At 36.0% G+C, this 27,759-nt stretch overlaps 2 protein-coding genes and 1 long non-coding RNA gene across 5 annotated transcripts; 1 reads left to right on the top strand and 2 right to left on the bottom strand.

The window, feature by feature from the left end:
• Window positions 1-87: 87 nt before the first annotated feature.
• On the bottom strand, window positions 88-12,310 carry LOC306846418 (guanylate kinase-like). Of its 3 annotated transcripts, XM_079379795.1 has the most exons (9): window positions 12,164-12,302; window positions 11,313-11,781; window positions 6,171-6,284; window positions 6,047-6,088; window positions 4,935-5,031; window positions 3,168-3,306; window positions 3,003-3,087; window positions 2,830-2,915; window positions 88-1,737 (listed from the first exon to the last, which is right to left on the bottom strand). In XM_079379795.1, exons 2-9 carry the CDS (start codon window positions 11,344-11,346, stop codon window positions 1,696-1,698), a joined length of 639 nt encoding a protein of 212 aa, XP_079235921.1. In that variant the 5' UTR covers window positions 11,347-11,781; window positions 12,164-12,302; the 3' UTR covers window positions 88-1,695. The 3 variants fall into 3 exon arrangements, with proteins under 3 accessions (XP_079235921.1, XP_079235922.1, XP_079235923.1); XM_079379796.1 differs by lacking the exon at window positions 11,313-11,781 and having other exon boundaries at window positions 12,164-12,310; XM_079379797.1 differs by lacking the exons at window positions 11,313-11,781; window positions 12,164-12,302 and adding an exon at window positions 7,030-7,123.
• LOC306846421 lies at window positions 11,491-18,681 on the top strand. The gene is made up of 5 exons (XR_013782066.1): window positions 11,491-11,842; window positions 13,800-13,861; window positions 13,992-14,060; window positions 14,242-14,346; window positions 16,838-18,681. It is a non-coding gene; the product is annotated as an uncharacterized lncRNA (long non-coding RNA).
• Window positions 18,682-20,926: 2,245 nt separating this feature from the next.
• On the bottom strand, window positions 20,927-27,136 carry LOC306846427 (ADP-ribosylation factor 1-like). The gene is made up of 5 exons (XM_079379810.1): window positions 27,029-27,136; window positions 25,463-25,633; window positions 25,275-25,385; window positions 23,092-23,216; window positions 20,927-23,000 (listed from the first exon to the last, which is right to left on the bottom strand). The coding sequence occupies exons 2-5, from the start codon at window positions 25,605-25,607 to the stop codon at window positions 22,839-22,841; spliced, it is 543 nt and encodes a 180-aa protein (XP_079235936.1). The 5' UTR covers window positions 25,608-25,633; window positions 27,029-27,136; the 3' UTR covers window positions 20,927-22,838.
• Between the last annotated feature and the right edge of the window lie 623 nt (window positions 27,137-27,759).

The following is a 27,759-nucleotide window of genomic DNA, read 5'->3' as shown; positions in this document are numbered from 1 at the left end:
ATGAAACAGACCCATATTCAAAGTTGCAAATAAGATATTACAATGTATATTTCTACTGATAACTAATCAGACAGTCACATACGTCTCTGTAATGGTGTAGTTTTATTACACTTGCACGGTACATGTAAATAGTTCTAGAATAAAGAAAACGGTGACATTTGGTTTAGACATTGTTTTGAGACATTAACTGCATTTCTCAGATTTCACATACACCACAAACAGGAAAGGTTTAAGATACACCAAGGAATACAGTTTTATAAGACTCCCAACCATGGAATCTAAAGCCTGGCATGACATTCAACCATATTTTAAAATAAAAACATCATAAAAAAAGTCAACTTGTAAACGTGCCACATACACAAGATCGTTTACATGCCAGAGACAGCTGGTGTCTGGTCATTTGCCCGCTTCGGATCATTTAATATTGTGCCATTTTAGGAAAACCTTTGTTCCATTTTGATAACCTTCATGTTTTATTTGTAGGTCTGTACATCACAAGCTACTATATTACATCTTTTTCACACTCAATAGACAAGGAGTAACATATAGTACTTTGAAGGTTGGTAGAAGCAAATATAAATGCTCTTCTGATGCAGCCACTGCTTATGTGCTCAATAGAAAAACAGAAGAAAACTCTAAACTGTTATTATACATTATACCAGGTGGACTGAAACCACCACTTAGCTCATGATTTCCAATTTTTGAGTATTTTATCATGTGAAATCACTTTCTATACTATCAGTGGGTCAAATGACCCAATCCATTGGTTTGTTACTTTTATTATAATAATAAATGTTTCAAGTACTAACAAACATAATGGTGTAATTTAGGTAAGATTAAATGAATTGTGCATGTAATCTATAGTTTCAGTTTAAAATGATGCATGATTTTGGTATCCATATTTGATGGTCACATTTAATATTAACAGGTACAGATCAGAATCGCTGGAACAATCTACTAAAGATCAGCTGTAGAAGACTAAAAGCATCAATAATGTCTCCTAAACCTACTTAAGAGACTTGTGGCTGTGTTTATAAGCTGCCTTGTGCTAAAAAAAACCAGTCTGAATTGGCTTTGAAAACTCTAGTAAACATATGAAATTTCCTTATTTACAAAGCGTAATCTGAGTAATGTGTATGAGGAAAATGATTACGCATTTCAAGACCCCAGCAGATGAGACGCAACCATTTCCATCGTTTAAGAATTAGGTATTAGTTAAGAAGCCAAGCTTTAATCGACTTATCAGTAAATATGGCTATCAGACGTCAAATGTGCAGATAATAGCTCTGAATGTTAAAATATTGCGAAAGCTGCGTTGTGTTTGCAACAGCAAAGAATGAGTTATTATAAAAGATAAGCATTGAAAAAAAAACTATAAATTAGTGAGCATGCTAGATAGATATTTAAAATCTATGATCTGTATTGTCTCTTCCATTGTTATAAAAAAAGGTGAAAGAAAAATATCAAAACAAACCTTTCAAAGACTTGAGAGTTTAGAGTGTTTCTTGGTTGTATCTTCATGTTTCTGACCTTTAGCCCAGGAATTACATACGTGGTCATGAACTAAACTCGGAATATATATGTAATGTATATAGCTTTGACATTCAGCGGAGTATGGACTGAACCTCAGGAAGTCTTTCCTGGGTGGAATGTGGAGGTTTGAACAGGTTCTGCTGAAGAGAGCGGTCGCTGTGGTTAGCAGGACGATTTGTTGGTGTCTCTGACCTTCTGGATCTCCTGTTTGAGGAACAGAAACCATGAGGAGCTTACGGAGTGAAATATTCTCACATGAGAGATCACAGATAAAACTAGCTGAAGGAAGATGTTATAATCAATAGGATATAATGGTTCTGTGGTACATGTTAATGCATGAATTTAAAGTCTTTTTTCCGCCGTACATCTATTTAGAAGAATTAGATTACATTAGGTACATTGTATTGAAATGACTAAATGAAGAATGCCTAAATTCTTTTTTTGCATTCATGCAATACACTATAGAAGCTTGTTTCCACCATGACCTAAAAATAAAAGATAATTGTGACCTTTAATCTCACAATTCAGACTTTTTGTCATCGCAAATGAGAGTTAATATCCCACAATTCTGACTTATTTTCTCCGAATTGTGAGATAAAAAAAAAAGTCAGTTCACAATTCTGACAATATAACTCACAGTTGTGAGAATTGTAAGATGTAAACTCGCAATTGCGGGGTAAAAAAGTCTGAATTGTACGATGCATTTTTTGGGGTTTTTATCCAGTGGTGGAAACAGGCTCCCATGATACACTCCTATTTGTAAAGTAATAAAAACAACAACTGAACTATGGGAAAATAATCAATAAATAAACCATAAAATGCATAGTGTTTGATAGTAATATTTTTTTTCTAAATATAAAATTTTTGCTCCACTGCATTTTGTTCATCTGTTCCAAATAAAGTTAAATAACTGAAATGTGTGTTTATCAGAGGAATGTCTACTAAAAATTAAATCACTTGCATTGTTATTAGCAGTGCACCCTGATACTGTGATAGAGTGGCGTTTTTGTGAAAGTTTTGATAGTAAATCTGACGGTAGGAATGTAATGGTACGAGATTTTGACAGCCTGCTCTGACACAAACCCTCTTTTGCATTAAAAAAAATACTGTCAGCATTTACTAAAGACACGCTATGAGACTGATATTAATGCATATGCATCTGTAGGATTTTCCCTTTCAAATGCAAATTTTATGAGAGGAAGTATTTAATTTTACATAGGGCAAATCAGACCGCAATCTCATAAAAGTGCCAAGATCTGGCCCCTAGTGATGAACATTCAGACTGGAAAATTTTACCTCAAGAAGAGCATCTTTTAATTTCCCATACGCCAAGTCAAGGTCATCATTGATAATCAGCACATCAAATAAACCTGGCTCTTTACCTGAAATATGGGTATATAACAGTTAGACGTGAAAACAATTACTGCAGTATTTCATTTAAAATAATTAGCATAGGAACGGACGCTTACTTATTTCCATGTCAACTTTGGCTGCATGTAAACGTTTTTGTAGACTTTCCTCAGATTCTGTTTTTCTGTCCCTTAATCGTTTTTCCTGAAGAAGTTAAGCTTTAGATTAAAACGTGAAAAAGACATGTAAATGTAATGCTTGGATCGAGATGGATGACTTCTCACCAGGATTTCCATTGATGGAGGCTGGATGGACACATAGATGGGGTTGAGATCGGTTCTCTTGATGTTCTTCACTCCCTGCATGTCAATGTCCAAAATGCAAATCAAATTTTTGGCCTGAACAGCCTGTACAGCTGCTTTACTGTGAACGGGCAAAAATGATGTTAGTTACAATTACATCCATATTCCTGCATGCATACAGTATTTCTCTAGTTTGAATATGAGGACAAACATTAGTTCATGAACCATTAGTTCATTCATGCGTCTGTCACATGATATCCTCATATCTTTGGCTGCATTATAATGATTTCCTGGAATACGATCAAGATTGCATAGGTGGACATGTTTGTTGAAAATATAATATTTAATGCCACTCCAATCAACTGAATGGCTTGACTATATTTGTTTTGATGAACGAGAATGAAAGAGAGTCAGTAAATTAACCCAATCTTCCCATCATTTGGAAAAACGTTTCCAAACCTGCTCAGGGAGGGCCGCTGTCCTGCAGAGTTTAGCTCCAACCCTCATTAACCCTCTGGTGCGGTTCAGTTATTTTTGACAGAAAATGTTTATTTATTTATTGTTTACTTCATCAGAATTGTACGAAACTTGCAAAGGACATGATTCGAAAAGATTAAATGGTCCTGAAAAAATAAAAAAATATCCACACTTGTAATGTTTGCAGTCAAAAATGGCCACATTGGAAATGAATGGGAAGCGAATTTCAACAAAATCTTACTGAAAACTCATTTTTTGATGTCAACCTCATATTTGGAACATAACTTGTTTAGATATATGGCTTTGATTTTCACAAAAACGTTACATATTTCATATAAAATGTAATTTTTTGAATGCATTTTCCATACTATAATCATGTGACCCTGGAGCACAAAAGCAGTCTGAAGTCGCTGGGGTATATTTGTAGCAATAGCCAACAATACATTGTATGGGTCAAAATTATCACTTTTTCTTTTATGCCAAAAATCATTAGGATATTAAGAAAAGATCATGTTCCATGAAGATATTTAGTAAATTTCCTACCATAAATATATCAAAACCTCATTTTTGATTAGTAATATGCATTGCTAAGAACTTCATTTGAACAACTTTAAAGGTGATTTTCTCAATATTTTGATTTTTTTGCTCCCTCAGATTCCAGATTTTCAAATAGTTGCATCTCAGCCAAATATTGTCCTATCATAACAAACCATACATCAATGGAACACATATTTATTCAGCTTTCATGTGATGCATAAATCTCAATTTTGAAAAATTGACACTTATGACTGGTTTTGTGGTCCAGGGTCTCTCTCACACACACACACTTGGAAAATAGTTTCTGAAGTGAAAGAAAAAGTGTCTTCTTTAAAAGGAGACCAAAGCAAAGTCTGTGCTCCAAAGCATTAAACATTTACGCCGGTTTAAGTTGGAAATTTAATTTTCAGGTCTATGCTCAAGAAGTGGTTAACAGATAATAACTGGATCATATTCATTCCATAAATAAAATTTTGTACAATAACATCCCCTAGAAGTACAATAAAAAAACATGCAACATTTATTTTCTTGAAAAACAAACTCCAGAGGGTCAAACGCAGCAGGATCAGCGAATCAAACAAGCGTGGAGGAGTTAAACTCTGCAGGATTGGACGCTGCTGTTACACACCATTCATTAATCACAAACACTTTTGAGAAATTCGATTAGTACCAAACGAAGGATGTCAGCGAGGTGCCTTCACATACGAACAAGACTCTTAATAAGGAGGACTATACCTTGTTCCATACAAGTTCCCTGAAAATTCAGCATTTTCGATAAATTCACCCTTTGCTATGGCCGCCTGCATCACTTCCCTGGTAACGTAGTGATAATCTAAAAAAAGGGGGAGTTTTTCAGAAGATAGGTCTCTCATTGACAGAACTTTGATAAGCCAGAATACCAATAGAAACAATAAGACAACATACATTCATAAAGCATGCATTTGAGTGCTTCATTTACAGCTGCCGCCCCATTTTTAGCTCATTAGGGTGTCAATCACATCACATGTTCATGAACTGACTCTGCTGTGTGAATCTCATGCGTATAAGAAACTACAGCTAAAGGTCTGCTCTCACTAACAGCACAAAAACTCATTTTCACATTTCTCTCAGACCAATGTGGTAAAAAAAAACAGATGGATAAATGAAAATGCAATTTCACAATCTGACAATAGGCAGCATGTATGGAAAAGATATACCATATCATTTGCTTATCAAAATGTTGATATACCCTATATTTGTACTTGTACTTTATTTATTAATATTCTTAATATACTGTACATGAACAATGGCAGCACTGCGTAACTTTCTGTTTCTGACACCCGCTTGTCACAGAGAAGAAAAAAAATTCAAACAGCCACAAATAAATAAATAAATATATATATATATATATATATATATATATATATATATATATATATATATATATATATATATATATATATATTTTTTTTTTTTGCTATGGTGTTTATCAAACAACTCCAACTCCAAGAGCACAGAGAAATCAAGCTGGGTCTGAATTCTTCCACTGCTATTCACTGTCAAAAACAAAACATTGTGTTGGTGAATAACTCTGATGTAATAGCAGCAGTTCTGGGCATGCAACCAAATGCGTGACTGTTACTGTATAAAAATGATTGCACTGACAGATTGTTAATGTTTGTGTTGGCCTGAACAGTCACATAAACTGCCGTTCATTCAAATTAAAATGTTTAATCGCACCCAAATAACTAGATGTTTATGTAATGAATGCCTGTCATTGTTGTGAAAGCATGTCATGCTGGCTGGGTTTTGTTCAGTGAGCATAATGCAAGAAAAACTGCATTTCTGTAGCAGATCAAAAGCCTAACCTTTGCCGTTCTCCTCTCCGGGACGGGGGCTCCGCGTCGTATCTGGGCAAAGATCATTCTTGGTTATTTCGAATTTTTTAGTTTCCACTGCTGTTCAGCTTTTGTACTTCAGTATGTGACTTACGGGAAACGCTGAAGCCGAATACACCATCAAACTCCTTGAGCAGCTTCTTCAGCAGAGTGCTTTTGCCAGCTCCAGACGGTCCGCTCATCACCACAGGCCTCGGTCCAGCCATCGCTACATCACACCGAGAGAAAGAGGCCTTCAGAAAACAATATACACTTCCACAATAAAGCCACTTTTGTTCAAGCATGAGTCTAAACCTTTATCAAACTATTTACTTAGTACTGATCGGTACTCCTAATGCTTGCCTAGGCTACATTTTTGAGCAAAAATACATTAAAAACTGTAATATTGTTAAATATTAACTATTTGAATGCGTTTTAAAATTAATTTATTGCTGTGATGCTGATTTGCTGCTCTATTATTATTATTATTATAATAATACAGGTAATCAATTTTTAATGGTTTTTATTATTATCAACGTTGAAAGGTTTTTGCTGCTAAATGGTAAAACAAAACATGATATAAGGGTGGACATTGATTTTATCTCAACATGTCCCAACAGGCCTGGAGCACAACAGCTCATTAACTGAATGCAGCTAATGAAATCAGAGGAGACTATCCACAGAGACTATCCATTTTTATTCCAGAGACAAATGCTATAGAAACTGTAGGACTTTTTAACAGCTGTGATAGTGGAAGACTACAGATCCTGTATTGAGCTATTACATTCACCTGAACCACATTTGCTAAACAAATTTGTTCCTAAAGAAAATCAATATAGAAACTAGTGATAATGTCATTAAACAACTTCTTTAGCATGAACTGCAAACACTGCTCTCCTAAGTTTATATTTAAGCATTCAAACTATATTTATTATAATACATTATTAATAACAACAGCTCTGTGCCCTGCTTACCTTGCTCAAGTGTTAACGTGTCACTTTGGTGCGTGTAAATGAAACTGAAAACATGCACAGCAGCACTAAGTGTGATCTGAATGTTTGTGTGTGTGTGCCTTTAGATAATATCCTGCTCCAATCAGCTCACCGCAAACCAAACCCGTCACACCCAAGCCTTCACAGCAGTTACTGCCATGGTATCAAAACATTACAGCATACCGACTCAGCACTGAGAAACACTTCTGCTTAGCACTTATGAAAAACAGACAAAAACACCAACACTTGTAAATGATCAGATTTCCCATAAAGCTACTGAATTATTCAAATAATTACATAATTCATTCAAAATAATTAACTAAACTGACTACAAATGGGTGGATGAATTTTACACCAAACATGTCCAGGTTATCAAATCAAAAGAAAATTATTAAGCATAAAGAAAAGCTTTTTTTTTTTTCTTAAATAAACTATTAAACTAAAACAATCCATCTTGACAAAATTCATAATATTCTCAATGGTTATTCAAATTAAATTCTCATTACTATACTAGAGTATTTTTTTTTTTACGAATCGACTTCACAACTGCTAAATCTACAGCGTGTAATGTCAGATTGTGCATTGTATGTTTATACTATATTCCGACCACACACGCAATTTATTTTTCCTCCTTTTTTAAATATCGTACAGTATATTTTGTTCACGACTCATAATTCCCGATAATGTGAGACTGAAGCCCATTTAAGCTCTATGATCCATATCTGTGTGACTGCGACACTACACCACTCTCTCCCTACAGGTATTATGAGATCGCACTCAAGTCTTTTTGAGTTATAATGACTTCTAATGAAAATTCTGTCATTAATTACTCATCCTCAAATTGCTTCAAACCTGTATGAATCTCTTTCTTTTGCTGAATACAAAAGAAGATATTCTGAAGAATGTTGGCAGCCAATCACTTCACGGTCCCATTGACTCTCACAGTATTTTCTATAGAAGTCTACTATACTGCCCTACAAAGGCAAAAGACCGCAACTCTCTAGAGTGTGAAACTGAGAAAAATGACTTTAACATTTTTTCTTTTATTATTTGTCCAGCCAAATTAATTATAGGTAGGACACTGGAAATTTGGCAATTACAGGTGCATCTCAAAAGATTAGACTATTTCCTAAGATCAATCAAAAAAAGGATTTGCAAAACAGAAAAGTTCAAGTTCTTTAAAGTATGTTCATTTCTGCACTCAATACTTGGTCGGGGCTCCTTTAGCACAAACTCCAGCATCAGTGAGGAATGGCATGGAAGCGATCAGCCTGTGGCTCTGCTGAGGCACTATTGAGCCTTCAGCTCGTCTGGATTGTTGGATCGACTGTTTCTCATCTTTCTCTTGAAAATATCCCATAGATCTCATATGGGGTTCAGATCAGGCATGTTGGCTGGCCAATCAAACACAGTAATATCATGGTCAGCAAAGCACTTGGAAGTGGTTTTGGCACTGTGGGCAGGTGCTAAAGTCCTGCTGGAAAAGGAAATCAGCATCTTCATAAAACTTGTCAGCAGATGGAAGCATAAAGTGCTCTAAAATCTCCTGGTAGACGGCTGCATTGACTTTGGACTTGATAAAACACAATGGACCAACACCAGCAGACGTCACGGCACCCCAAATCATCCCTGACTTCAGAAACTTCACACAGGACTTCAAGCAGCTTGGATTCTGCGCCTCTCCAGTCTTCCTCCAGACCTTGATTTCCAAATGAAATGCAAAATGTACTTTTATCTGAAAAGAGGACTTTGGATCACTGAGCAACAGTTCAGTTCTTTTTCTCCTTAGCCCAGGTAAGATGCTTCTGACGATGTTTCTGTTTCAGAAGTGGCTTGGTAGCCCTTTTCCTGAAGATGTCTGAGCGTGGTGACTCTTGATGCACTGACTCCAGCTTCAGCCCACTCCTTGTGAAGCTCTCCCAAGTGTTTGAATCAGCTTTGCTTGACAGTATTCTCAAACTTGCGGTCATCCCTGTTTCTTGAGCACCTTTTCCTACCCAATGTCTTCCTTCCAGTCAACTTTGCATTTAATATGCTTTGATTAATTAATTTGTCTACACTGTCATTTAAATGCAGCAGACTTTAATGGACAGTACATTTTTTTTTATATTATTTATTTTCTCAGAAAAACAAAGAAATTGACTCAAGATACTTATGCACATGATAAAGGATGCCTTGAATGTCCCAAAAAAACTCATATTAGACCAAAATCGAAGTTACGGTCTTTTGCCTTTGCACGGCAGTATAGAAGTCAATAGGCACCAGCAACTGACTGGTTACAACATTCTTCAAAATATCTTCTTTTGTGTTCAACAGATACATTTTTGGGTGAACTATCCCTTTAAACACTGCTTTATTCTCCTTATACAGTCATGTGCAAACTATGCTGGGAACTAGAAATCCACTGCTAAATTTTTATGTTATCAAGACAATATCATTAAGTTACTATAGCTTATTTTTCAAATCAATTAATGCAGAAATTTCAGTTTAAATTACACCCAATATTTAGAAAATGTAATAAGCAATTATTCATTAATCGTCATTAAAGTGATTATGATAAATTACTTTGACTGGAGTAATATTTGATTGGGGGCATATAATCTTAAATACTTGATTTGTGTACTTTGTCCACCACTGCATATAATTAATAACTAATAAACAACAGCATCACAATGCAGGGCATTGAACGCAACCATGCAAAATCCTAAAATAGCATCTTTGATTTAAAATAGCCTTGCGTCTTATTCCAGCGAGCGCTGAAGTGACGTCTCAGAGCAAACACAGCTGTGACTGACATGAGGCGCTTGAAGGTAAATCCAAACGGCTCCCTTTCAGTGTCAAAATCAGAGCCCCCGGTCACAAGAGTGTGTTTACATACACACTGCATTCAAGCCAGTTCTTGCATTTTGTCTTTCTTTTTGGAAAGCGATGCAAGCCCTAAAAAATCTGCTGAAAATTAATTTTTGCATCATTGCAATTAAGCCCCCTCCTTTAACACTCTGTGCTATTAACATTTCTATTCAAGTATTCAGTTAAATAGGGACCAATTGAAGCCTGAATAAGGAATATGCACCATCTACATCCCTGCATTCTTCACAACAGCTGGACTGCACAAAACAGCTGTAATCACACACAAGTGACAATATCATTTTAAAAATATGTCATGCTGAGAGAAAAAAACTATTCAACTAGGCCTATTTAACAACACTGTTTCAGCCTCTGTCATAAGATGCCTAATTAAACACATACTCTTAATAAATGAGCTGCACGTGACATCCACAGCTTAATGCAAGTCATACGGTGCGACCTCTTGCCATGTGACCGGTTTTGGTTTTGTGCTCCAGGGTCACATTTGTGTATAATTCTGGCCATATTCACGGAGATGGAGATAAGCCCAGATCACCAAATTTTCAGGACTTTCAGTACAGCACAAGGGTTAATTAATTTTTTTTTTTTTTAGAAACATTTGGGCAGAAATCCCTCAAGTGATCAAGAATAGTCCAAAATAAATAGAAACTTTGCTGCAATTCCTCTGTGTTCAGTTTAACTCCTTAATGTACTTTCTTTGCATCTTACTTGGGAGGAGACGAAAAGTAATCAAGCATGCACAATTTCAGAAATTAGAGGCACCCTGCAAAGTGTTTTTTTCATTTGCTTCTGCTTGTTATAACTGTTTGACTGCTGAATGTTTTGCAGATAACTCATGCACTTCTGTCATCTTCCTTCTTTTCCCTGCCTGGATATTTCCTGATTTAGAGATCCGACTCCTCCTTCCGTGAAGCACACAACATGCTCTTTGGAACATTCTCTAATTATACCGGATCACTTTAACATTTTTAAATGTTAGTCTGACAATAAGCTGTCTTATTACATTTTTTTCTATTAAATGAGAAAAATGCAAACCAGAAATATTTTCCACTAGTAGTTTGGACTGGTCTGTACATGCACATGCAGCAAAGCCACAGATACAATCAAAAACCCAACTATAAATATATCTATCCAGGAACAACGTTGTATTGTTATTTAAACTTGTAGTGCATTACACATGTATTACATGCATATGATTAAAGCATAAACCAGCAGGGTCACTTTGAAACATACCGAACGTGATGAATAAAATCAACTATAAGAGTAAAAAGGCATAAAATGAAGAATCAACATTATAATAGCACTTCACAACTTCTTTACTGCATCCTCAACAAAGACAGCTGATGCAGCTAGCGACCATCACATATGATTAAAAGCTACAGCTCGTTTCAACTCACCTGAAAAAAACCTGGAGATAAACCTCACATACATCGGGTGGGAAAAAGTGATCAAATACGGGGAGAATATCTTCCTCCCTTCGCCTATAATCTTCCTCTCTCGCTCAGCTGACTGCTTTTCGCATGAGAGCCATCACTGACGCGTCATCAGAAGGCGACGCGCGCCTCGCAGATCTTTAGAGCATCCGCGCGCCAAACCGCACATGATGTTGACATCTTCTTACAGGGAAACGCCTCACGAACAATTGAAAGAAAATAGACAATTTTGAACTTGATCGACGAGATAGTGTTCGTGGTGATTAAACAAAAAGCGCCAAGTTAAGTTGATAATATAAAAGCAAGCGGGTTCCCGGATGTTGTGGAAAAGCGAGGCCTGATTGTTCTGCAGCACACGTGTAAACATCTCAGCGCTTTCAGGAGACTGGACGTGTGTCTGGAGGAGCAGAGGTCATGTTTGGCTCGTCGAGATCTGGAGGGGTGAGAGGGGGTCAGGACCAGTTTAACTGGGAAACACAGAGAGAACTATTTGGGTGAGTATGGAGCTAGCAGCTCGAACTAGCCGCGGCTAGCAACACTGTCTACACGATTACAGTGTAAACTATTCCCAAATAAGCGATTATATTCACATAAGCACACTTATTTTGCACTTTACACACTTGAATTAATTCATAATTTCCGATTAGAGCGCTTGTAACTGGTTTGTATTCATATTTTGGTGTTCACAGGCTTGATAAACCTGAGAATAATAATGAGTAGTTGTGTAGCTTGATCCATCATGGCAGATTGTCTTCTGGGCTATAAATAAACGTCTCTTCGCTGAATAAAGTTTCAGTAAATGCAGACATTCCTACCGTTTTCCTTGGTGTGATCTCTCATTACATCGTCTGCTTGTGTTATGTGTCGGACACAGCTGTGGACGTGTTGAACTTTCTAGATAAAGTGCCCAGAGTGGCATGGGACGTGGTCGCAGCTCGGTACTTTACAAATCCTACTATGGTGACGTGCTGGCCTTCTGAATATTAATAAGGTCTTACAGGCGTTGCCTGGTAACCTGTTTGGAGCGTCCCGCTAGAGCGCATGCGTAGCTCATTAATATTGCTGAAGCGCGGGCCAGGTCTATGAATATTTAACATGCCGTGCTGACGTCAGCGAAGCCTATTGGGCAAACGAGACGCAACCTGTTTAATATTCATAAGAAAATATCGTCAATTCGTCATAGTAGAATTCCTAATTTGATGTACCATTTTTTTTTTTTTTTTTTGCCAAGACATTCAGCTGACCTTTCATTTTATTTACATAGTTGCCTGCTTATCTTTCCTCTGTCAGTCAGAAGGTCAGCATGAGTTTGGTATAACTACTGATTCAGCGCTTCCATGCAGGGCTGTTATAGGAAACTAAATCTAAAATTAGAACTATTAACTATTTTTTGTTGTTGTTGTTGCTTTAAATAAAATAAACGTTAGCTGAAATAAAATATAAAAACATTTATTTTCACTAGTTTTATTTAGTTATTATTTTAGTCATTATTTTCTTGACAGTTAAGCAAAATTTCCACTAAATTCAAATTACTTTAATGCAAATAAATAAAATAATTATATTTTTATTCTAAAAAAAATATTGTATTCTATTCTAAATATTCTAAATTCTAAAAAAAAAAAAAAAATTCTCATGATGTAAATGAAATCCAGGACAACCAATATTACAATTATGTAAAAATACAATTTAAATAATGTAATAATTCTAACAGTCTAATCTTTGATAATATAGTATTTGTCAACATTGTAGTACCAAGAATGAGATTAATGTGCTTTACAGTGATGAAAAGTGCAGACAAATGTTGACCCTGGACCACAAAACCAGTCTTAAGTGTCAATTTTTCAAAATTGAGATATATAAATCATCTGAAACCTGAATAAATAATCTTTCCATTGATGTATGGTTTATTAGGACAATATTTGGCTGAGATACAATTATTTGAAAATCTGGAATCTGAGGGTGCAACAAAAAATCAAAAATCAAAAAGTTGTCAAAATTAAGTTCTTAGCAATGCATATTACTAATTAAAAATTAAGTTTTAATATATTTATGGTAAGAAATTTACTAAATATCTTCATGGAACATGATCTTTACTTAATATCCTAATGATTTTTGGCATAAAAGAAAAATGTATAATTTTGACAAATGCAATGTATTTTTGGCTATTGCTACAAATATACCCCAGCGACTTGAGACCGGTTTTGTGCTCCAGGGTCACATATGTGCTTAATTGTCATGAAAATCGTGACAATGCAAAAATCCTAATGGTCCTGAAGGTCATATTTTCAAAATGAAATGCATATTGATGTTAGATAAAATAAAAATCGCTACAGTTTGAGAAACGGCACTAGTTTATAACTAGCTCTTCTACTGTTATATGTTACTTTCATATATAAATCTAATTGACGTGACACAGGTATATCATGAGATTCTGCTATTTTTCATCATCAGGGCTGGACCGAGAGGAATGGTGCTTTCCAAACAAGAAAAAAATGGGGTTGCCAGTTTTCACGGTACATAGACATAATTAATTTTGATGCTAATTTGAATATGAGAATGTGTCATGGTTTTAATATCTCAACAATATTACAAGCACTGTAAATCACTGATCTTGTATTTATTTAATTATTGATTTATTGTCAGCACCACAAAGCTGATAGAGGCCAGTAAGACGCCCGAGGAAGCCCACGGACCTGATAAAGAAGATAAAAGGTATAATATATATGCATTTGTGTGGTGTAAAGCAAGGATATATTTAATATCTTTTATGGCCAAACATTACATGTGGAAGGTTTTTAAACATGTATCAGAAGAAACATGAGAATTCATGACTACAAAGCACACTACTGACAAAGACCACGGTATCTAAGCTGAGTACTGATATTAATTACAGATCTGACAGAAAAAAGAAGAGTAAAAAGGAAAAGAAAAGCAAGAAAGAGAAATCAAAGCACAGAAGTGACTCTTCAGATTCAGACTCTGAAAGCTGCAGTAAAAGGTAGTTTTCCCTCATGTCAGTAAACTAAATACCTTTATAAATGTTTCTAAATTGTGAACCTAGAGAATTAGTTTTCCTTCTCTGAGGTATAAGGCAGGTTGTTCACAAGAGGGCGGTGTAAGACAGTTTGAGTGTTTCCTCTTTCTTAGTTAGAGAGTTTGACATGAGCATGTTTCTAAAGTAACAAAACAATAAAAATAGCCCACACAAGTAATGGTTCAAATAGTCCATTTTTAATTGTTTCACTTTTTTTAATTGTTTTTTTGGGGGGGGAATGTAACTAACTGTAGCTCCTTAACCAGCAATTGTTATATGTGCCTGCCTGCAACCCGTCAAAAAAATATTAAATAACCAAAGATAATGTGGTAAATTAATTTAAATCTGAATGTTGTGTTTTGCATCGAAATATAAAACTGAATTGGTTTGACAACACATTTTAACAAAAATGGTACAATCTTATTTGGTAGGTTGCAATAAAAATATAATAATAATAAAAAAAATTTGTAATTTAAACAATCAAAATAAAATAAAACACTTGAATGCCAAAAATAGACGTTTTATTTGCTTACCTGCATCATGTCAGTGTGAACATCAGAGAACGGGGAATGTGTTGTTAAAATATTGAAGTATTAACTTAATCTTGGGGGGACTGATATTTTATGCCTTCGGGGTTTGGGTATTCCTGCATATATGAACAAACATAAAAACATCAGTGACATTATATGACCAAACTCTTCCAGGTTTTAAATATTTTTGTCTCCAACTAGTGGCTGGTGTGTGCAGTTCCTCTGAGAGACTTTCTGGAAAAAAAACGAACGAACAAAGAATTAGGGAGAATCATAATATTATGAATAATTTACTGCCATTTTGTGGATGGTATGTAATGTGTTAATCTATAAAAAAAAAAGTAACTGTAATCTGATTATACACATTTTAAAACGTAATATAATCCAATTACAAGCACTTAATTTCTAGAATGTGATTACATAATCCAGATTACTATACAGCACTTATATACATTTTTGTATATAGAAATATAAAATTATTTAAAAAATATGAAAGTAAAATGGCCAGTAGGTGACAGTAAATTACTTTCATAATGAGTTTGAATAATTAAAAATGGGTCATGTTTGGATGAATCATTTGTTTGTGATGCTGGCGTATTTCACAGCAATGGATCGCCAGGGAAGCACATATGGTTAGGTTCGAGTGGTAACTACATATCAGTGCCGGGACTTTTCAGTCAGGGTTCAAGAGCTATTGGCATTTCATTTTGGGTTTGTCTTTTTTTTTTGCTTTTGAGGGTCTTGGTTAATGAGTTAAGTATATTTTCTAATATTGTTTTGTGCTTGTCCCAATGTAACGACTCATAGAGAAATGAACTAATGAAAACTACCGTTATTTTGTCTGTTCTGTCAAATATTGCGCTGCAAGCATCAGTGACCGCTTTAACTTGTCCATGCAGGCTAGTGATCGTGGTGCATATATGCGAGATAATCACATCTGGGGCCTGTTTCATAAAACAATTTGACCAAATAAGCCAGGTTTATTTCAGTTAGTCTGACTTATTGTCAGTTGATTTGGTTCAAAATAAATCAGATTAACTGAAATAAGCCTGGTTTATATGGTAAACTTTTTTTATTGAAACAGGCCCCTGGTGTGCATTAGTCAAAGAACCACCCAACATGTATTATAAATAATTTTTATATGTGCCTATATAAAACCTGAGGGTCAACCATGTCACTGAAAGCGATCAGTAATGCAATCAGTTTAGTTTGGGTGGGTATTAATGTAAACTCAGGTATGAGTTGTGTCTTAAAGGGACAGTTCACCCAAAAATTAAAATTCTGTCATCATTTACTCACTCTCAAGTAGTTCCAAACCTGTATGAATGTCTTTGCTCTGCTGAACACAAAGGAAGATATTCTGAAGAATGAGGGAAACAGAGCACTTCTGGGGCACCATTGACTTCTATAGTATTTTTTTTCCTACTATGGAAGTCAATGGTGCCCCAAAACAGCCTGGTTACAAACTTTCTTCAAAAAATGTCTTCCTTTGTGTTCAGCAGAACAAAGACATTCATACAGGTTTGGAACTACTTGAGGGTGAGTAAATGATGACAGAATTTTCATTTTTGGGTGAACTGTCCCTTTAAGTGAATGTAAACAGAGGGACAAAAGATCGGATCTTAGTTTGAAACTGCCTTTACGTATGTCCCTTAAATGACAGTTTTACAACGTCTGCTTTTTAATTGAGTTCAAAATAACGAATAAAAAATGTGAAAGTTAATATTATCTATATTAACTTTATCTCTACAATCTAAATACCTTAGAGAAATGGATTGAATTTAAATTACATTTTCTTCCAAATAAGAAAATATTTAATTTTACTAAAAATTCTGTTACTATGTATACACATCTCTCAAACGGAACCGAACTTCCCATGCTCACCAGGAATAAATGATTGTCTAGGTGTGTTTTGTGCTCCCCAGGCGGAGAGAAAAGATCCCCGGGACCACCATGGTCCTAATCCATCAAGGAGCAGTCAGAGTGGAGCCGGAGTCCGTGACAGCCATTCAGGAGGGGGGCCAAAGGCAGACCACAGGAACCTGACCCCCCCCGCACCAGCACCGCCGCTGCTGGCACGACTCGTCCTCTGACGGCCACCACGCTGGCCGCGGCTCCCCGGCACACAGCTACCGGCGGCGCCATGATAGCAGCTCAGACGACTGATGCCCCGCTATCCACACCTCCTCACCCCGAGAACGCATCCAGCTGCCTCTCTGCCAGACTCTGGACAACTCAGGCCACAAGACATGGCAGATGTGCGTGTGGCAGACTGATGAGGATTTCTGGGTGCATTACACTTATCCTGTAAATGTAGAGTAAAACACTGTCGGATTTGGTGTGTACAGCACTCATTCTGGACACAAAGTGCAACTGCATTTCCTTTAGTAACTGTCCTTTTTAAGGTTGCTTCTGTCCAAAATATGTCTTTGGTCACATTTCATCAAATTTTGGCTCAAGAAAATGAAGCTTGATTAAGGCTATTAAAATTGATCATCAACATTTTTTACATAATTTCCCCCCAAAATACTTTCATATTTTTTCAAAAATTATTTTTGTTGTACTGAATTTGTGCAAATACATTTTTTTTATTATAGCAATCAGAAAAAGATAGAATCAAAATTTGTAATGACAAAAAACTCAAAATAAATAAATTTGGGGGTAAAATTAGGAAAAATGTCATGAAAATAATATCACAATGCAAAAAATGTTAGTAGTCGCTTTGAAATTGAATTTTTTATTTATTTTTATTTTTGATTTTGAGGTGAAATTTAACCTGGACGTGTTTTAGTCTGATGCATAAACCGAAAACGCAGCAGACGTGAACACTTTTTATTCTTGTATATGTTTCGCGAAATAAAACAACAGCGTCGTTGAATCATCAATTCACCGCAACACCTCAAACTTTTGAAAATGGGTTTCAAAGTGCAAGTTTCTAAAAACGATACAGTTATCATATGTGTAAACTATGAAAATGCAAACGTTATGTGAAACTGAAAACATTGATGTTATGCACATGCATATATGTGACAAAGTGACATCGCCACCTACTGGCCTGGTGTGCATAATACAGCGTTTTTAGCTGTTTTCTCAGTTCTGTGTGAACAGTGATCATTTTGACAAGGTTGCCTGCATGCGAAAAACTTTTTTAGCACGTCTATCATTGCAGCAGACTAATAAGGATTTCCGAGTGCATCGTAAATGCGGAGTAAAAACTTAGCGCCCAGATTAATTGGTGTGTACAGTGCTCTCATTCTGAAAAGTGTGACTGCATTTTGTTTAGTAACTGTACTTTTTAAGGTTAAATCTCAGGAAATCTGTCCAAAACATGTCTTGGGTCACAATCCATCAAATTTTGGATAAAAACAAGTTGAGGCTTGTTTAGGCTATTGATTATATTAAATTGACCATCAAAATTTTTTGACATCACTTTCCCCCAAAATACTCAAATAAAATGATTAATAAGCCATTGTACTCCTATTTGAATTTGTGCCTGTTCTGATTTTAAAGCACTTTCTTTTGTTACAGAAATCAGAATCACAGAGGAAATGTAGTTTTGCTGTAAAATTTGACATTAATATAATATTGCAATGCAAAAACTGTCAATAGTCCTATATATATAGGCTTTAAAATATGTATTTTTTTCCTTTGAAAGGTGAAATGTACCCTAGACACGCCTCGGTCTTCAATGCATAAAGAGAAAACCCATGTATATGACCTGATTGTAGCAGACACAATCACTTTTTAGTGAAATAAACCGTGTTTTTATAACGTGGCGTCATCGACTCACTAATACACCTCAATCCTTTAGATGTTTTCTCAATCTGTTTTGTTCTTATGTTGAGTGCTGCTTCCTGACTGTTGGAATGTACTCCTGTCGCTATAATAGAGAGGAGTGTTTGCATTTGCATTGAGTTTGCTGTGAAAGGCGGCATTCTGTTGGCTGGCACCTGGGGCCGTGCGAGAAAAGAGCAAAGCGCAGACAAAAGACAAGTGCAAAAATCCAGGCCCGGGGATGGCCTGAGCGCCACACACAAACCCCAAGCCGCTGGAGCAGCAGGAGTGGGCTGAACAAAAGGCACCCTGTAAGAGAGCCGGCCAAAGGGAGTGGAGGAGAGCAGCACCCCTCCTTTCCCACCATCATGCCTTCCCTGCCATGTATTACTGGCTTGGCTGCATTATCCATGGCAGCCTATTCGGGCCAAAGGAACGCTGTCCTAGATTGCTTTCCCTCCTCCTCGTTGGGCTGAGCGCCCCGGTGCCTGATTCCAGGCTTCTGACCCCGCAGGCCCGGCCGATCCTATTTGTCACTTATTAAAGTGCTTCTGCTGAGAAGGCGAGGGAGGTGTTTGGGGAACTGGAGGCCGTTTCAGTGGAGAATTAATGACAGCGACACAGAACACCGCCACACCAGGCACACTTACTGTAGATCTCTCTACCCTCCCATCAACTAAATATGACCCTGGAGCACAAAACCAGTCATAAGTAGCACAGGTATTTTTTTTGCACCCTCAGATTCCAGATTTTCAAATAGTTGTATCTCGACCAAATATTGTCCTAACAAACCATACATCAATGGAAAGCTTATTTATTCAGCTTTCAGATAAATCTCAATTTAAAAAAATTCACCCTTATGACTGGTTTTGTGGTCCAGGCTCACAAATGGTCAGTCGGTCACCAGAGATGCTTCACTTCCGTGTTCAATGCTGAAGCAACCAAATACAAGCCCAGTTCAAGAATCAAGCTTCTGAGATTAGTGAGGGGCATTTTCATGACAAAATTTACATGACAACAGTTAAAAAAACAAAAAAATGCATATTGCACATATTGTGAAAAAATGCATATTACTATTTGCGTAGTGTGTCTTTAAAGAGCGACATTGCCAACTACTGGCCTGGCATGCATAATACAGCATTTAAAGTTGTTTTAGTGTATCCTTGTCATCAAAAAAAAAAAAAATGTAAAGGAAAACTTTTTTTTTAGCACATTGTCGTGCAAACGTTCCTTTAATGCATATCTATTTTGGGATATATTTTTGTCCTGTCCAATGCTATGGTTATCACTATGTCAGTCATTGCAATTTCGAGCGTAATTGGCAGCATCAAAAACAAAACTTTAAATTAAATTCTCACTGGATTATATAGCCTAGAAAGTGCACAAAAAACACTCCCTTTATAGTCATTAAATAATGCCTTTATAATCACCCTTATCTCAGTTCATGGAGATCTCTCAAAGTTTCTTACTATAACGTTCCTTTATAATCACTGAGAGTCTCTACACTGCACAATGAATATCTTTACATCGTGTCTACATTTTCGCACGCGTTCAGAACTCAGCACTGGACAAAAACACTGGCATTTTGATCCGGGAGAGGAACGCCTCTGATTGGCCATTGCGTTCTAGAAATCAACTGTGATTGGCTGTATTGCTCAACACTGCAAAAACAGGTTGTAAATAAAAATAATAAATCTCCATAGTGCCAAAGCCAAAAATGCATTAGAGTGTTAACCTTATAGACTAGAGGCTGTAGAATATAAATTATGAATTAATGTTTTGTGAATTTATAGGGTAAAGCAGGGTGATGTCCCACTTTTTATTTATAACCTATTTCATAGATTGCTCAAAATATTTGATGAATAGCCATTCTCTTCTTAATATTGTCATTTCATCTAAATAGCAACATTTGTGAGATTTAGTCAGCTGAAACCATTTTGAGGTTAATTGATCTAATCTGGAAACTACTGATCCATAGCATTGTATTATGTTATGAATATCAAATTTGTTTGTCTTTTTGAGTGACTTGTGGATGCATCAGTGTTTTTAGGCTACTACAGTGAGATCATAGTTAAAATAGAAGCAGTTAAATACTATGTAAACATTTAAACGCCTGTGAAGAATGGTCAGATAGCAAGACAACTATACAGAAAGGATGCTATAGCCACATATACAGCACTTCCAATGAAATAAACTAGATTCTTTCTGGAAAAAAGGGGAAATGAAAAACATTTTTGTTTAGCTACTAACTGTAATTGATGACAAACTTCACATTATGCAATATTCTTGTGGTACAGAGTTGTTCATATTTTCTCAGTTAACTGTAAAACTAGCTACAAATCTGTTGCTGGCATGTTGTGCATAAATTGTAGGTTTTTTTTTTTTTTTTAAACATTGCAAAAAAAAGGTGATAAAGCTATTCCAACTAAACTACACAACCCAAACAGGTGAATGTCTACATACAAAATCAAGGTAGTTCGGTTTCAATTTAGCTTTGGACCCTAAAACAGAAAATACAATGTAATTATAAGGTTTTGGGCTGATTTTTTATTTTTTAACCAAACTAATGTACATTCTACTGTTTAACCACCATGCCTATATATATTTTTTAGTTATCTAAAAATGTTCTTTAGTGAGCTTCCTTGTTCAACTATTGATGCCATTGCAGTCAAGATTTATTCCAGAGCTGCTTCAGAACATGAGGGCAACAGTAAGTCCAGTTATACTAGTATCTTTAATTACAGTGCATTTCTTTCAAAAAAAAAAAAAAAAAAAGTCACTATACAACATTTTGCTAAGAGATTCACATAATTTTGACCCAAAGTAATCAGTGTCTACCAAATTAGAGGTTAATTGGGAAAGAGAGAGAAAAAAAAGAAACTTTAAAACCATCAGCCCTAACATTGTTTAACATTGAACGAGAAGATTATTCATCTGAAACGGGAGTCTCTGTTTGTCATAAAGGCACCACGGCTAGTCTGGGGAAAAATTACGTTTACATGCACAACAGAGAGCTCAAACAGTTGTCATTGATATTAACATGCCAACACTCTGGAGATACGATTTTAGGTTATGTCCTAAAACAATAAAAATGCACAAATGTTTTAGAGATCAAGTTATAGCATGTGGTTAGATGAGACCGTTGTTTATTCCAAGTGGTGGTTAGATCTGAGTCCAAAATAAGATATAGAAAGTAACGCTTAAACAGTGTCAAAACAACATGAAATTTAACGCTAGGTGCATAAAACCAATCTTTCAGTTTCTCTTACTGGGTAAATCTTTAAAAAAAAAAAGTTCAGGTCACATTTCGCCACCCATAAATAAAATAAACATAATATTTTGCATACAGAAAATGAAGCCTATTTTTAGAAAACAATTACATTTTTATATCGTCACATTGTTTCCATGAAACAACCTCCAGTCCTCTTTAAAAAAAAAAAAAAAGTCTCATTACCGTTACATGCTTGAATGTATTACTGCACCCTACTACAAACCTTGATTAACCTGAGCCACGCCAACATTTATTCCACATACTCACAACAAAACATCTGTTGTGTACTGGGAATCTCCGACAGAAAAATCTTTGTTTTGCTGACTTCACAACTCTACGGCTCCTAAAGCATCATGACAGTAAAGCTAGAGGTCACTTCAGCCTTTGCTGAGAAGACAGTGTAATCGTTTTTGGTTTCTTTTCCTCAAAATTGAACCGTTACATGTGCAGGTAGTGTCTGTAATGTTTGATTTCCTGTACTCCGTTCAAGACAAACATAACAGCTTTGTGTACAGTACGTCTAAGAAAGAGTCTTATTACAAGCACAATAAAATAATACATGTGCAAGATTCAAACGAGACCTGACAGAGTTTAGAGAAGCGACGTTCTTAAAACTCTTTCTGATGACTCGGGCAATAAGAACGGAAAAAAAGACAGACGAAAGACTAAATCTATTTTGCATAATGGTGCTCAAAAAGCTGCCTCACAACAAAAAACTATTTACATTAAACGAGAGAGCAACACTTTGACTGTAGGGCACTATTCTTCCGTGTTAATGGGGTTTGAAATGAGCGCAGCTTCCAGCACCGTTGGTTTAAAAACAAAAGAGTAAAGCAAGTGTTGAGAATATGGAACTAAGGAAGATCAGTACAGCGAGGTCGTTATTTCTGGTTTTTCAGTTGATTGGACAACCAGTCGAGTCCTTCATAGAGGCCGTCGCCGCTTGTGGCGCACGTGGCCTGAATGTACCAGTTCCTGTGCCGGAGCGAATGCAGCCCCAGCTTGTCCGTGATTTCCGCAGCGTTCATGGCGTTCGGTAGGTCCTGTCGGACAAACACGTGTCAAATGTGTAAGAACACGCAACTGGAAAGTAGTGCACGTAATCAGTCGTAATCAGTTGAAAGCTGTTAGTACCTGTTTGTTGGCAAACACGAGCAGGACTGCTTCCCTGAGCTCATCCTCAGCCAACATCCTCATCAGCTCCTCTCGCGCCTCATTCACACGCTCTCTGTCATTGCTGTCAACCACAAAGATCAGACCTAACCGGGAAAAAAAAAAAAAGATTAATGGCCTGGTGTGACAGAAATGGCTAAAAAAATGGAACTGACATCAGATCAATTACACAAAACGTTTTGTATAATGACTGCTTTATATTTGGTCAAAGATGAGCTAGTTGCCAGGGCTGGCGATTTAATACATTAATGCCCCTAAAATTCAAGATATGAGGGCATAAAATGCCCTGTATGGGTTTTGTCTTTTATACATTTATATTTTTTGACATTTATACCATATATAGCTTAGCAATATCACATGAGCAACAGTGCTGTTTTATTTCTTGAATATCTGCATGATTGAATAATAGTTTAATAAACAAGAAGTTAACATTGCAGTACATTTTAGGCACAATATGGTCTCAATATTTGATCAGTTTGCCAATAAAAATAGTTCCAAACAAAGACGCAGCAGAACTTTTGTGTATCTCCAAGCAACACACAGCACTGTTTCCTTACTGAATGAATCCAGTGAGCCAATGATTCAGTGACTCGTTCATAGGCCCGGTTTACACCTGCTTTAAAAGGCACAATATGTAAGATTTCCGTTATACAATATCCAAAAACTACTTGCAGTGTGATATATTTAATGCAGTTGTGTACTTAAGTTATCTCGAAAGTTCTTAAGGATTTGTAAATCCAGAGAAATTGCAATTTTAAATAATGACTTGTCCCTGGTCATTGTTGTCTATCAATGACATGATATCCACACCATCCTCAGCTTCCGCTTGTAGAAACTATGGCAACAGACGGACACAAATGCTGCTGTACTGTTAAACTAAATCCATTAGGGCTGTTACGAATAAAATGAAAATGTTGCGCCATGATTTTTCACACATATTTAGAGTGTTGTGCATTATAACCAATCTCACACACTCACACACACAAGTCTGTTGAGCGTATAAATGCAATGGCCAATTAGAGGCGTTCAGATGAGTTTTTTGTTCAGTGCACGCGCTCGCTGACTGAATTCAGCTCTCACGCAAATTCTCTCATCCTAAACAAAGTGCAGATGTACGTGTGATGTAAGAGATTCATTCATAAAGCCATGTATAGACAGCTTTACGGAGTATAAGGGGAGTTTTTTGAGAGTGCTTAAACTCGCGCTAGACTTAAGTCAGTCATAATGTTCTTTCACAATGTAAATGTTCTTTGCTCGCTTTGTCTGTATAATTTATTCACTGTCTGAATAACTTGTTCATAGCGTCAACAAGCTTTGCCTTTGTTATGGTTTTGAAAATGCAACCTCTAGTGGCGAAAACGTACATATTGTGCCTTTAAGATGCGTTCTGGTGTGAAAGACAGAATCTGAATGAATCAGCCTTTGAATAAATCAGCTGAGTGAATGACTGAATCATTAAGACAGTGACTTGCTGCTACCTATTGGTGGTTTTAGTATCATTTCATATTTCCATACCCTGTTTTTAAAAAAGACTAATTGACATCATCATTTAAATCATGTCAAAAATATTACATATATACAAAATAAAAGACACAACTTGCTAAACAGCACCACAACGATGAATATTAATGAAGAAATTTGGCATAAACATGTAAATTACATACAGTGAAATGATTGCCAATGAAAGAAAGTGAGTGATTGAAACATTTAATACAAATAAATAAAGAGTCGTTCTGATATTATTGATCAGAACATCTCTTTTCCTGTCCCTAAAAATATACAGATTTTTAAGTCTTCTTGCAAACACTCATTGAAGTGGCTGCAGCACATTGAATATATTCATAAATTACATTTAGCGAACTGAACTATTTTGAAAGTGTGTCTCAGAGCTCAGTGCAAGAAGTCCATACTGACAAAAACTGTCCAAACGTGCAGATTCATTCTGGCTAGGTGTATTTTGAGATAACAATCAGCTAGCTGTAAACCACAGTGGCATGTTGGAATTTTTTCCCTCCGAGCCAGGAAGAAAACCTATGACCTAAGCGATCTTATATAATGTCATTGCAGCAACACACAGATTACATAAAATGCACTGGACTTCTCAACTAACACAACATACTGTATCACTTGAGAAAAAGCCTTACCTTGTGTGTTCTGGAAATAATGGCGCCACAATGGTCGAATCTTATCTTGACCACCGACGTCCCAAACCGTGAAACTTATATTCTTGTACTCCACAGTTTCAACATTAAAACCTTGAGCACAAAACAGAAACCAAGCATTTATTGGCTTTTCAGGCGCTAATATTGGGAAATAGATCTTAGTCACATACCGATAGTTGGGATGGTGGTAACGATTTCCCCCAGCTTCAGCTTGTACAGAACCGTGGTCTTTCCAGCAGCATCGAGACCCACCATGAGAATCCTCATCTCTTTCTTACCAAAGGCTTTAAAGAGGCTTGCGAATATGTTGCCCATGTTTGACAGACGCCTTTCTCACTCCACTGAAACAGAACAAAAAGCTCATTAAAACAACAGGATCATAGCGTGAAACGTATACACTTCACTGTTATGAACAAAGTGGCTAAACTTACACGTCACTCAAGTTCACAGCATACCTGATTCTCCATGTATAACAACTGACTCTTTAAATAAACCAGGAAAAGCTGCAAAAAGTCATTTATTTTAACCCGTTTAATCCAAACATTTTCCCAGACATGAAAATATCCAAATGATGCGTCATCAGTAACCCTTTGAAATAATCAATTTTTTTTTTTTTAAAGTGTGTGAAAAATTGTGTTTTATGGTCGGTCACAATAATCTGAATTAACATATTTCTGCAGTCATAAAAATTGTTATATATCTTAGCTCAGCTATTTTAAACTGTTTTATCACATTCTAGGGTTACTATATTATGCATAAAAAAACTTGTGCATCATTTAAAGGAACACCAAGATAAAAAAACAAACAAAAAATATATATATTTTGTAAAATAACTTTTTTAAAATATATTAGTGCTACCAGTATTACATCAATAATTGCCATTTCTTTGTTACATTTGAATTTTTTATTTAGTGCAACATTTTATTGTAATTTTCACTACCAACTGCAATTGATTTATATGGTATACCTGAGTTCACCTTTATCCCAGCGGTCACTTCTGTGACCATAAACATGTTTACTCACTCTATGACCACACTCAACAAAACTGAATATGCGCATATATTAATACTAGACACCCTAAAAATAATGTGTGCCAAAACTCTGTCATATCTTTATTAGGAGCTTTGATGCAGTCATCATCTGCTTAAGGTGCAAACAGGAAATAATCTGCTCTGGTCATGTGACAATTTGCACTAATCATGCGAAACTGCACATATTTCATTGAGACCCTTTATTTGTTCCATATTTGCCGGAAGTGCACTAAAACGGTTTTAAGAGCGTTATAAATGAAAATAAATGTTATGGTCACTATTGTGACCTGTGGGATTAATAACAAAGCTGATCTAACTGGACAAGCATTATTAAAATAATATTACTCAGAGGCAACAGCAGAATCATATTTGATCTGTTTAGTAACAATATAGATTATCTTCAGGTCCCTAGAATTATTTCAGATAATAAGTTGATTAAACTAGTTTTTCTGGTTGATTATAAATCCTCATACATAGTATTTAATAAGAAAGTGGAGTTAAATCGTGTATGAGGTAAAGTTGACTGAAGTCAGATGTTGCTTCCTTTGTCACAAACTCTCTCATTTGAACGGATTTAACGCCGATATTACCATTCTAATCTTTTTTCATATCACATAATACTATTTATCGTATGTTACTCTGGTGGTAACGTTTCGAATACTTTAAAGCTGAAACTAAATACGTTTTTAAAAAATAAAAACTCACAGTTCAAGTTTCCTCCTCAACTTCAAGGCGTTTCCTTCCTCAAGATGGCGGTTTCCGGCCACGTCAGTGCGTCATGCATCACTTCCGCCGAGGCACTACACGTGTTTGCTGTAAAATGAAATGTTACACTGCTTTAGAGCGATTTAAAATGTACTTTATTGTGGTTATGTCGATGTTACGGACTTAGCATGTTAACATTTTCAAAATGATCAGGGAAAAATGCAGCTATTATGATTGTCTCAGCATTTATGTTATAGAAATAAATAATAATAATAAAAAAATCTAAATTAAAGTGGCCGTTCTGGGGGGAAATTATACAAAAAATAACAACAACAATAATAATAATTAGGTAATATTAAAAAGTGCAACTATAATTCTGTTTCATTCATCACATTGGAAATAGGTGTGTAATCAAGATCATTGCCCTTTGCTGACAATGCTTGACTTTCAAGTCAGTGCTTGAATTTATATTTAGGCAAGCCCACTGCTTCATAATTTCCCCTTTTTGAGATGAACACAATATTCGTACACCTAAAAATGTCATTTTTATTATTCTTGCTTTGCAGGCGTTTTACATACAAAGACACTAATTCATTCAAAGTATGTTGAAAGCAGAAAGCTCACTTTCCCCCAGAGAGCTGTCTTTTCATGCGGTTTCTCAAGGCCAGGTTAACAGCTGCTACACCTCTGGGGGTGGAAGTCTGAGACCTCAGCTCCCCGTCTCCTCCACG

The sequence above is a fragment of the Barbus barbus genome (assembly GCF_936440315.1).
Source record: "Barbus barbus genome assembly, chromosome: 26".
NCBI classification, from domain to species: Eukaryota; Metazoa; Chordata; class Actinopteri; order Cypriniformes; family Cyprinidae; genus Barbus; species Barbus barbus.
Note: the sequence above shows the minus strand (reverse complement) of the source record. Positions and strands in the feature narration are given on the sequence as shown.